This window comes from Diplotaxodon limnothrissa, linkage group LG7 (genome assembly GCF_057381915.1).
Source record: "Diplotaxodon limnothrissa isolate DT_005_m linkage group LG7, D_limnothrissa_male_GT1.1, whole genome shotgun sequence".
NCBI lineage: Eukaryota > Metazoa > Chordata > Actinopteri > Cichliformes > Cichlidae > Diplotaxodon > Diplotaxodon limnothrissa.
In genome coordinates this window covers 12,982,413-12,994,292 of record NC_140602.1, presented here as the reverse complement: position 1 = coordinate 12,994,292, position 11,880 = coordinate 12,982,413, and the positions used below count along the sequence as shown (strand labels likewise).

Sequence of the window (11,880 nt, the reverse complement as noted above, 5' to 3'; positions counted from 1 at the left end):
CGGAGCACCCACACACGCCTCCTCCCAAAAAGTATTGGATGTCCAAAGGAATCCAGTCACTCCCCCACCACCACCACCTTGAAAGTACATATTTGACAGTGCAAAGTCAGGCAGAGCCTGCACTCCAGCTTAGCGTTCAGTTAGGCACAGACGCCCCAGCCCCTCTCCCACTCTATCCTTGGTTTTCCGTTGGACGTTTTGTCGGTGCCGCCGAACAACACTAAGCAGCCATGGATGCCATTAAGAAGAAGATGCAGATGCTCAAGCTCGACAAGGAGAATGCCTTGGACAGAGCTGAGCAGGCCGAGTCAGACAAGAAAGCAGCAGAGGACAGAAGCAAACAGGTCGGCTGTTTTTTTTTTTTTTTTTTTGTCCTTCTTCCTTTTGTGGGAAAACCCGAAAGATGCAGTAAAAATGCAGGAATACCAGTTTAAATGGACCGCCTCCTTAAAACGGATTAATTATTTTCATGGATAATCCCAGTTAAGGATTAAAATTAAGAATAATCCATCCTTTAAACATTTTTTTGCATTTTTAATGTCATTTTTGAAGAATGATAAAAAAGAAATCATCCTCTCCACTGTTTTAGCAACTGTTGATGTAATCCATAAACCATATAACCCAGAAATCATTTTTGATTAAGTCAATTTAAGAGAAATGTCACTTGATCGTTGAAAACTGCATGTTTCTGTTATATTCTGTTTAACTGTATAATTTGTTCATATGCATGTGAAGTTAGAGGACGATATAAGAGAGATGGAAAAGAAATTGCGTATAACTGAGGACGAAAGAGATAAAGTGCTCGAGGAGTTCCAAACAGCTGAAGAAAAGCTGCTGACTGCTGAGGAGGTCGCCACCAAGGTATCTGATCCTGAAGTGCATGGGCTTCCCTAACTTTTCTCCTGTCTCTTTCTTTTCCGTGTGCTGTCCCCTGTCTCTCTCTCTTCTCTGTGTGTATGCGCTTTTGCGCCTGTGCGCGCTCACGCAACTCCGACCCTCCGCTGATCACCCCTGAAACTGTCCTGCACTGAAACTCAGCTTGAGGACGATTTGGTAGCTCTGCAGAAGAAACTGAAGGGAACTGAGGATGAGTTGGACAAGTACTCCGAGGCTCTTAAAGATGCCCAGGAGAAACTTGAGCTGGCTGAGAAGAAAGCCACCGATGTAAGTAAGGAAGGGATTTACAATGGCACCATTCCTACACGCTACCCCACATCTTCATTCTGCCACCTCTAAGGGAAGCGACAGTTCACCACCACTGCTCCAATCTGTGGATGGGTTTTTCCCCAAAGCTGATACACTACAAACTTTTATTTATTTGTTTGTTTGTTTGTTTTTAATCAACCATTTAGACCCGTAGTTGGAACTGTCGTTTCTTGAATTGTCACACGCACAATCACAGTCCAAAGAAAGTCGGTTTAATTGTTCAAATATAGCACTTTCAAAACATCTATTTTTAAACTCAGTTCATCCTCCCCTGGAGCCTCGTCGGTATTTCTGTACAAATTTGTAACAATCTCTCGTGTTTGTGGACCGTGATCTCCGCCTTTTAGGTCTTTTCAGAGCGATAAGTCATGCAGACTGAACTCACAGCCTTCCCAAAAAGCTCAAGCGCCTAGATAAATATAGCCCACTGCTATATATGGTCAAGATAGAGCTCACATCTGCGTGCTGCGCTCTTTGCTGACCAAAGGAAAAAACGGTTCCCTATCAAAAAGTCTTGGGCAGCACACAAATTAAAAAGGAAAAAAGAAAGGAAAAGAAAGCTGCAGCATTTTTTTTCTCGATTGAATAAAAAGTTCTTTAAAAAAGAAGAAGAAAACTTTGTTTTGTTGCCCCACTGTTTTATCCCCTTGGTAATAAATGCGTGACAAAAATAAATAAATAAATAAAATAAATTATGTAAAGAATTTAGATTTTGTCATCTTAATGGCCTCATAAAGTTAGGTTTTTACGACAGGGGTCCCTCGAATGACAAGAGGTGACGGCCAACATCAAGTTCGGCAGATAGAGACGTTTGCTTATAAAACTCAATCAGACGAATCCGGTTGCAGAGGGGAAACAAGCTGTAATAATCTTTTAATTGGATCTCAAAGTAGGGGGTAGGTGGGTGGTTAGGCCAAAGTGGGTCAAAAGTCAATTGAGTAATTGAGTCTTCTCAGCTCGTATTTGATTGGACATTTCATTCCCTAAAGAAAGCGTATTGTGGTGCCCCCCCCCCACCCCCCACCCCACCCCAAAAGAAAAAGATATTTACCAGATAGTTTGTGGGTTGTTCGAGTAACTTTAACTACTACTTGTGTTTTATGGACTTGTTTTTCCCTTACATATTTTAGGATTGGTTGTTCCGTGATATTTGCAAAGTTTCAACGGCAGCCTGTAATTACTGTAGCCAGTGAAGACTTATTGAATGTCCTGCACTCTCCAAAACATTTCACTGCCACGTATGTACTGCTCGCGGCTGACCCGCAGAGGGGGCTGTAGCACAGTGTACGCTACGAGTACGCTCCGTTGTGTGTGGGTCTGGGTGTGTTCACGTCATTAAACAGCATTGGTATTTTGTATCTTTTACATTTTATTACATTTTATTATTTTATAGTGGCAGTGCAGCATGTTATCGCGGTCTAAAGTTTTGTACAACCCCGCAGGATACCGGTTATTTTTTCATGCTTCGTTTGAAATCACCGTACTTCCTGGTAAATACATTCACTGCACAGTGCGTCTCCAGAAGGCTTGCGCACTCTTTCGCCTCTCTTCACGCAGCCCTCTGCACAACCAAGGACGTCACCTCGTTCCTGGTGAAATTCTCGGAAACTGTGCTGCAGCGCAAAAGTGTAGTCCTGTTTTTTATATTATATATCTAAGTATATACAACGGTACATAAACAATGGCAGGAGTGACATCGCTGGATGCAGTGAAACGAAAGATCAAATCCTTACAAGAGCAGGCAGACGGTGCTGAAGACAGAGCCGAGAGATTACAGAAGGAGTTGCTTGCGCACAGGAAAGCCAGGGAACAAGTAAGCATGTTTACCGCGCTTAGAGCCTACCTGCGAGCGCACAATTGCCTCCTTTTTGTCTCTCTCTCTCTGTATCATTTCCTGTGCACTTGTGTAGAGTTCATGTAGGGCCATAGTTTGAATTGATACACAGTGAGATAGCGGGATTGCTCTTGACCCACCCCAGTGCTGGAAGCTGAGCTTTTACTTGGCTCTCCGTGTGCCACCGCAAGTCTCAGATGAAGCTTTGATAGCCCGCTGCTCCTGGATAAGCGCCTCTAATTGGCAACGTTAGGCCGCTGATGCCCTGTTGGCTCAGCAGCAACTGTGGCACTTTGTGTCATTGTATTGTCTCATCTCCTTAAACGAGTTCACTTGCATTTCCTTTACCGGTAAACCTGACTGTTTATATATATATATATATATATATATATATATATATATATATATATATATATATATATATATATACACACACACATATATTGCGATCCTTTAATTCATTGCTCCAGCCCAACCAGGAGCAGGCCACACATTTGAATAAAGTATTTTCAGCAACCAGGAAACTACCACTGTGGCAACATTTGAAGGTGCCAGTGTGCTCTGTCAGCTTATGCTCTTTGACTTGCCCTTATAAGGACAATATAGTTTCACAGCAACGAGCAACAGAACATAGCGGTAGTTATCTATACGGGAAATAAATCTTAGTGCACAGGCTCGCAGCAGTCAGAGTTAATCTCAGGCTTAGTGTAACAGCTTGTAATTAATGTTGACAAACTGTAATGTATTAGAAATAGTAGTGACCACTAATGGGTTTATAGGTCATTAGAAACTTCCTCATCGTGCTTTAAAAACATCCAGTGCATTCTGGCCCAGCGCTGCACACTTTAACCTAAGGCTGCAGGGGAAAGCTTCTGAAAAGACTTTTGCCTCGTGTGCAGGCTTCTGCCGAATATCCGCTTTTCAGTGACACCAGTGCAGGTCTTGATCCCTGCTGAGCAGTGTCAGAAAGCAGAAGTAGCTACACGTTTGAATAATCATAAAAAGACCCACCTTTTTTTTCAATGTGTGCTCGTGTATATCAGCTTTTCTGCAAAGATACCACCTCATTTAACACAGATTCCATAGCTTACACTGATGACCAGATAAATTACACTTAAATGTTTCAAACCCCAGGGAGCCTACTTTGTAGCTGTACAATGCAAGCAGTCATTTTCAGAATTCATTAATTGTGCCAGGCCCTTTTGACTTGAGCCTTGTTAATGTCCTCTCAGGGGAGCTCAGTAATGAGGCGCGGCATTCAGCCTTATGTTAGTTTGGGGAAATTATCATTATACATAGTCAATGAGGAGTAGGCCTGGTGGGAGGGCTTTTCCCAACAGGTGGCTCACAGATAACACTTCAGAACAACCACGATTACACTCTCTCAGTGGGCATAAAAACAATGGTGGCGACACCTACTCTAATAAACAAATACATTCACCGGTTGCTTTCTTTGGACCGACTTTCTTGTTGTGCTATATGTGACTGATTTGTTGAGCATACCTGCAAAAACAATCTCCCGACATGATGTTTCTTCTTTCCTTAGGCTGAGGGAGAGGTCGCTTCCCTTAACAGACGTATCCAGCTGGTTGAGGAGGAGTTGGATCGTGCTCAGGAGCGTCTGGCTACTGCTCTGACCAAGCTGGAGGAGGCTGAGAAGGCTGCTGATGAGAGTGAGAGGTGAGTTTTGTGAGGCAGCTCAGGCTCAGACAGGGAGGTAAACAGGCCATGTGAACATGTTTCCACTCCTTTGTAGAAGTGCCTCTGCTCTTTTTTAATATCGGAAAACATTTAGGTATTCACCTTAGGAGCACATTAAAGATTTACTTGCCAGCACTACTATTTAACCACATATGGGTCCTCAGGGAAAACTGCAGGAAGTCTGTCAGGTCTCACCACTTAATTCTTAACATTCTTTGACTGTTCCCGCACACAGAGGCATGAAGGTCATTGAGAACAGGGCCATGAAGGACGAGGAGAAGATGGAGCTGCAGGAGATCCAGCTGAAAGAGGCCAAACACATCGCTGAGGAGGCTGACCGCAAATATGAGGAGGCGAGTTTTTTTTTAAGCATTTAGCTTTGAAATTGATAGCTCTGCAACAGACGTTAATTCAGTTATAACAACCCTGAGCTCTTCATTCTGTTAAACTTGTTTTTACCCAGTTATAACACTTGAATTTTCACTGGAAAGTTTATAATATGTCCTGTATCCTTTAAACCTTGTTTATAATTCACCAGAATCGGAGTTGCAAGAATAATCGTAAGCGGGTGAAACACTCTGGGCTGGATGTAACCCAGTGCTAACTTTCTCACAGTCATTTCATGGTTCTTTTTTCTAAAAACGTTGTTGTGCTACACCAAAAGGTTGCCCGTAAACTGGTCATCATTGAGGGTGATCTGGAGCGTACAGAGGAGCGTGCTGAGCTGTCAGAAGGGTAAGTCCTTTTGCCTTTTTTTTCACACACAAAATCTTTGCTTAAACTTGCACGTATGCTGGAATTGAAATACTCAGGAAGCTTCGAGCGCTAACACTTAAAAGTCTAGTAGTTGTTTCCATTTGAACAGTGTGCCCTGTGTTCTTACTGTATGTGCTGATTATTTGCATGCCCCTCGTGGTTTGAATGGTTTTGGCTTGCACATGCGCGCCACACCCACTAACAGGCGTGCTCGAAGAGTGGAGGATGAGCTAAGGGTTTTGGAGCAAAGCATGAAATCACTAGACTCCACAGTCATACAGGTACTGCAAACAGAAAGCATAACACACTTGTATCTCTGAGTGGCTCTTCTCACTGCTTTGCTTGCTGTGCTTGCTCCTCTCCTTCATTGTGCTCTTTAATTCCAAGTGCAATTAGACTGTTTCATGCCTAACATGGCAGGGGCTGTGCAAGAATAACACCACAGAAAAGTATGATATTTCAATCCAAACAGATAAAAAACACACTGCTACTGTGTTTTCTCACATTCCTGCTCTGTTAAGGCACTTTTGAGGTACTTGGCGTTCCCTCCTTGTTAAAACCCTGTAGTTTTTATTTATTATTTTGTTTCCTCTCCCCCTCCTTTCTTCTTTTTCCCTCCACCTTTTTATTTGTGTCTACCTTCGGATCTGTCCATCGTCGTCTCCCTCCTTTTTCCTACTCGTCCTTGGCAACTTTATCCCCTAAAACACCAGCAAATGCTCTGAGCTTGAGGAAGAGTTGAAAACTGTGACCAACAACCTGAAGTCACTGGAGGCACAGGCTGAGAAGGTACGTGCCATCCTTCCGGGCGACTGCATGCTGTCAAACCCTTGCAGCTCCCCTGCAGACTTGATGGATGGGGCGCAGAAGAGCCTCTTCACTTCTGTTTTTTTTTTTAAACTCATTTCTATAAATGCAGTGAAAGTATTTATCTCAACGCACATGTTTGCGATTCCTTATAGCTGTTGTTGCTTTTGACCCACAGTACTCACAGAAGGAGGACAAGTATGAGGAGGAGATCAAGGTCCTCACTGACAAGCTGAAGGAGGTACAGTTTCACAATGCCCCATCTGGTGTTTTAGACTCACACCAGGATAATTTACACAAGTTTCCACATCAAGTGTTGGACTGACTTCTGAATCTGTCTCTGTAATGCAGGCTGAGACTCGTGCTGAGTTCGCTGAGAGATCAGTAGCCAAGCTTGAGAAGACCATTGATGACCTGGAAGGTATGCTTTTTGGGGGTTTTTGTTTGCTTGCTTTTCTGCCTCCAAACTCAGAATGCTACTATGATTATTTTTCCAATGTTTATTGTATCATTGGAAGTGTTTTGGGTAAGTGTTTCAAAAAATCTCCTAGGTCCCTTTTTCACATTTCTTTTTGAACTCTATCCTGTTTCATCTTCTCTTTTTTTTTCAGACAGCATCTTATTTCTATTTTGGTACTTCTTATTCTTTCACTATTACATTTAGTTGGTTGCTTTTTTCAGTTCCAGTTAGGAATGGGTGGTTTTAAAGTTAAGCAGCGATATCAGGCTTAGGTGTTGATTTAGTCTTATAAGCACCACATTGCAGTGAAATACAGCCCATTTCTCAATGGTGCTGAAGAATCTAACCTTAGATCTGCTGCACATCCACTCTGTCTTTCTGGTGTAACTTTGTTTCCTTTTTTCCCCCCTCGTTTTTCTGTCCTCTCTCCATGTTTTTTTTTCCTTCCCTGTCCTGCAAATGGTCTGGATGCTTCACCTTCCACCTCCTTGTGTCATGTTCCTCCTCCACCTTTTGCTTTCAATCACCGCCCTACTTCCCGCCCCACCCCCAACATGAACCTTTCACTCCTGGCCCACCAATAGATGAGTTGTATGCCCAGAAACTGAAGTACAAGGCCATCAGCGAGGAGCTGGACCACGCCCTCAACGACATGACTTCCATGTAATTTTTCTACTTGCCGTACCTGCTTGTTTCCACCATCATGCCCCCTCTCTCGCCTCTGGCCTGCACCTGTGTTACCTACACATCAAATGTCTCACCTCTTTTGTCTCCCTCATTTATTATTTTACATGCTCACTAGAACTAAACATCTCATCTATACTAAAATTCCTTTTTTATATATAGTCTTGTATATAAAGTTTCAAGTCTTAAAACAGAAATTTGTTCCCTCTGTACTTGAGCTGCTCCTGTAATAGATAATCCTGTCTTTAATTGTGTCCTTATGATGATACTGTATGCCTTTTGTGTCAGTATCTTTGACATTTGAGAGTACAGAAAAAAACGAATGAAGTCAGTTCATGCATGAGCAGAACGCAGCATGATAATATTTAGATTCTTTTATGAGTTTATGTTCAAATGCCCATTGTAATATCGTTGGACATTTTCACTTCTTAAGCAATGCATGCAAGCTGTTGATTGACAAAAACTGCAATAATGATTTTTTTTTTCACTGAAACTGGTTTACATGCTGATCCTCATGGTTACATGTAGTGTCCCCATTTCTACTAATATGGTCTACTTCCGTTGAGAAGAAAGGCCCACACATGTGTTTGTGATAGCCTCCTTTGCTATGTCAATATACCAGGTGAGGAGAAGAGGCCATAGCGTAGCACCAGTGTGGCTGAGCCCACAGTTTTTCCTAAGTAAAATTCCCAGTGTGTAAAGATGAGAGCCACAACTGTCTGTCAGTTGAGCGCTGCACCTCGTGATGTAGCAGGAAGGTGTTGATGTAATCACAGGAAGGACTTGCCCCAACCCTTCAGTGTGTGTGTGTGTTTGCAAGTGTTTTCCAATACACAGGATGCATTTATACTGTGCATTGTGGTTTTTGTGGTGCCCTTCCGTGACTCCCGTGTGTCTGGTGTATTTTGGTTGGCATTTTACATTTCCGTAGGTCCCCCTCCTGCTCCCCCCAGGTTCACTCTACTTCTTCTCTTCCACACAGATAAATTGTTTACACCTCATCAAAGACGCCTCCTGCCGGCTGAGCAGCATCTGTCTGCTCTCTCCAGCCTTTTCTCCATTTCCCCCCCCCCCCTTCCCTCTCTGTCTTTGCTTCCCTTTCCCCCTCATGTCTTCATGTCAACATTACTTGCATCCCATCACTTGTACAGAATCCTAGAATCTTTCTGCGTTGTGTAAAAAAAATAAACGTCCTTCCTTCTATGTAAAGCTGTATCTCTTTTCTCTGTCCTTTTTATTTTTCATTCATATTTATTTTTCACTGGCTCTAATAAAACCAGGAAGCCTTGATTTTAAGTTATGCTATTGAATCATTTTCTCTTTTTTTTTCTTTTCTTGCATCTCAACAAACCACTAGGTCCTCACTCTTCCTTGGTGTAGTTTTATGGATTTCAGTCGATGCTCATTTTCTTCTTCGTCCAAAGTTTTTCTTTTCTGTGAAGCTGATATAATAGGAATATCACAGCAATACTGAAAGCACAGAAACCTCCAGCATCTGTAGATACTTGACTGAAATCTGAGTCTAGTTGACTGATGCATGCAAGCACTTTTGAACATGTAGTATTGTGATGGGAGTAATTGGCAGGAAGGATGTTTGAGCTGGTGGTAATTGGTGTTGGGCTGTTATCAGCAAGACTGTGGCAACGTAGAGTAATGGTTGGCGTGCAGAACAGTATGTAAGAGTTGTGGAACCTCATCTGACGATGAAATATTGGATGAAACTGACTGACATCAGTGATTATGACAAACAGGCTTTGTATGATATATGGTATCTTGTCATATATTTAAATAAATACACCATGACACATTCAGACTCTTTGTATTAAAGTCATTGCCATAAATTGTGAGAGATCAAGATTAGCAGGAGTGAGCATGAAACCAAATTTGGCCTAAAGACTGGCTGAGGTTTAGCAGCCACATTAAAGATACTTACAGGAAACTGAGTGAATAATCAAGACAGAGTAGTGATTGAATTCATGATTTATTTTTCTGTTTCTTCATTTTTCAACTTAAATGGTTCCATTTTAGGATTTAGATCTTTGGCTCTTTTTTTGTCACAATGCTCTATCTTCTGTTTCTTATTCTATGCACAGCCCTGGCTCGCCTCTTGCAGACAAAAAGAAAAAGCAGGAACCATCAAAATACTTTATTTTGTAATATCATCTATTATTATGGCTATTTAGACCTTTTACAAAGATTAAACCAATCTCTCGGTGCTCCTTTCTAGAGAAGGTAGATGTCAAAGGGTATTCCACTTTCTCTTTTCCTGTTTTCCTCTGATTTCCTATTCTCTCTGTTTTTTCAACTTGCTTTCTGACTGCAAAGATCGCCTCTACCATCAACTTGAGAAAAACCGCCTTCTCTCTAATGAACTTCGCGTGGCCTTGAATGAGGACTAACTTGTTCATGCGTTTGTTCCGTTCACTGCGGTTTTGCTTTCGGTGTGCGTATGACAATCGGATCCAGCGTAAGCTCCAAAGCTCTTCCGTTTGCATTGCCCGAGTACGATGCCTGTGCTGCTCGATGTGTCTGTGTCGCTGCTGGTGGAAGTGTATTTGAAACCGTAAAAATCAGGGATTATCTTTACATATAATTTTCTAACCTTTAGTTTGGCATTAATAAACTGTTATAACCAACACTATAATAATCTACCTGTATACTGTTGCTGTGTGTTCTGTGTCAGTTGCAGTGTATTTGTAATCTGCATGACTGCTTGCTATTCTGTGTGTTTCTGTTTGCTGTCAGTGCTGTGCAGGTCGGGTTAAAAAGCACTCAGATTTACCAACTGACCTGAACAATGTAGCCAGCTTGATTATTAATACAAGCTAACCAGCTGACTCACTTGTGTGTGCTTGTGTGACATTAAAATGTTTTCATTTTGATTGTTCTAACAGAGAAAGTATCACAAGCTAAAGAAGAGAACCTCGAAATGCACCAGATGCTGGACCAGACTCTAATGGAACTGAATAATTTGTGAAAGCACGGTCTGACCCCTCCCCTTGCCCCTCACACACACATACACTGTGGTTTTGGCTTTATGTATTTGCACCTTGCTTACTGTAAACCCCTTCTTCTCGTACCTTGCCAATGGTGGAGAACAAACAGCCAGATGCTATTCTTATTGCATCGTTCTGCCTTCAGCAGAACTCAAAGGGGAAGTAACGCTTAACCATTCCCTCTCATGAAGCCTAAACTGAGAAACACGGTTGTTTTCGCAAGCCAGTTTTTATCTTTGCCTTTTGCAATCCTTGATTTTTTTTTTGACAAGTCATCTGGTGAAATGACCATTGACCAAGTACCATTGGTTACAAGATTGTTTTCTACAACTGCATTTAAGCTGATCTGGTACGTAGCATTCTGCCTTGATCATGCACATACCAAAGGACAAAGTGGAGAAATTTTGCACTTAGTAAAACCTCAGCATTATTCATACAACAAACTATGTTAAAAAAGAGTCATTGCACCCCAGTGAATATACACATGAAAGTCATCACAAGTGTATGTATACCCTGACAGTCACTGTCAGTATGTATACTGGTGCTACTGTAATGTTAAAGAAATGGCACAAGACTTCAGCCCTTTTTGTTGTTGTTGTTTAAAACCAAGGTTCAAAATTGTTTCATTTTGTCTGTATAGTATGATTTTTGGTGTACCGGTAGTGCTTTGTTCTAGCATTGTTTTAATGTAGACGTCTCAAGTGTCATCATATCTAAAATGTAAAAAATATAAATATAAATAAAAGCATGTTTTGAAAGTTTTGTAACTTTGTTTGTGGTACATACGTAGACTTTTTGTTTTGTTCGTCAGAGGTGACCTGTAGTTGAATGAAGCTTGATTGCAGTGCAAAAGAAAAGAGAAAGCTTATTTAATAGATTTTATTTTATCTTTCCATATGTAAAATGTATTACATTTTTCAAATAGCTAAAAATTAAATAAATCTATTAATTTTGCAGCATTTTCAAAACTTCTCTCTCTTGTTTCTTTTCCTTGGGCCTCAGTTTGACTGCCATCTGTTCAAAAGCATTGTAATGTGTTTCTTTGGTTCACTCCAGCTCACCCAAAACAGCTACTATATTTGTTCAGTTCAGTCATTTACCCTCTGAAATCTTCTAAATAATTGATCCAACAAACTATAATAATTTTACAATAAAACATCAGATATACACTCACTGGACACTTTATAGGTACACTGTGCTAGTACTGGGTTGGATACTCTTTTGCCTTAATTCTTCATGGCATAGACTCAACAAGATGCTGGAAACAGCATTTGTTGTCGGTTAAGAGATTTTGGTCCATGATCCCATGATAGCATCACACAGTTGTTGTAGATTTATTGGCTGCACATCCATTATGAGAATCTGCCATCCCAAGGGTGCTCTATTGGACTGAGATCTGGTGACTGTGAATGCCATTTGAGTACATTATCATGTTC

At 41.4% G+C, this 11,880-nt stretch overlaps 1 protein-coding gene across 2 annotated transcripts; it reads left to right on the top strand.

Moving 5' to 3' along the window:
* The first annotated feature begins 84 nt into the window (after nt 1-84).
* On the top strand, nt 85-8,661 carry tpm1 (tropomyosin 1 (alpha)). 2 transcript variants are annotated; one of them, XM_085359226.1, is made up of 10 exons: nt 86-344; nt 1,039-1,164; nt 4,587-4,720; nt 4,977-5,094; nt 5,406-5,476; nt 6,211-6,286; nt 6,483-6,545; nt 6,656-6,725; nt 7,349-7,427; nt 8,431-8,661. In XM_085359226.1, exons 1-10 carry the CDS (start codon nt 231-233, stop codon nt 8,432-8,434), a joined length of 855 nt encoding a protein of 284 aa, XP_085215352.1. In that variant the 5' UTR covers nt 86-230; the 3' UTR covers nt 8,435-8,661. The 2 variants fall into 2 exon arrangements, with proteins under 2 accessions (XP_085215353.1, XP_085215352.1); XM_085359227.1 differs by having other exon boundaries at nt 85-344; nt 7,349-8,512.
* The last annotated feature ends 3,219 nt before the right edge of the window (nt 8,662-11,880 follow it).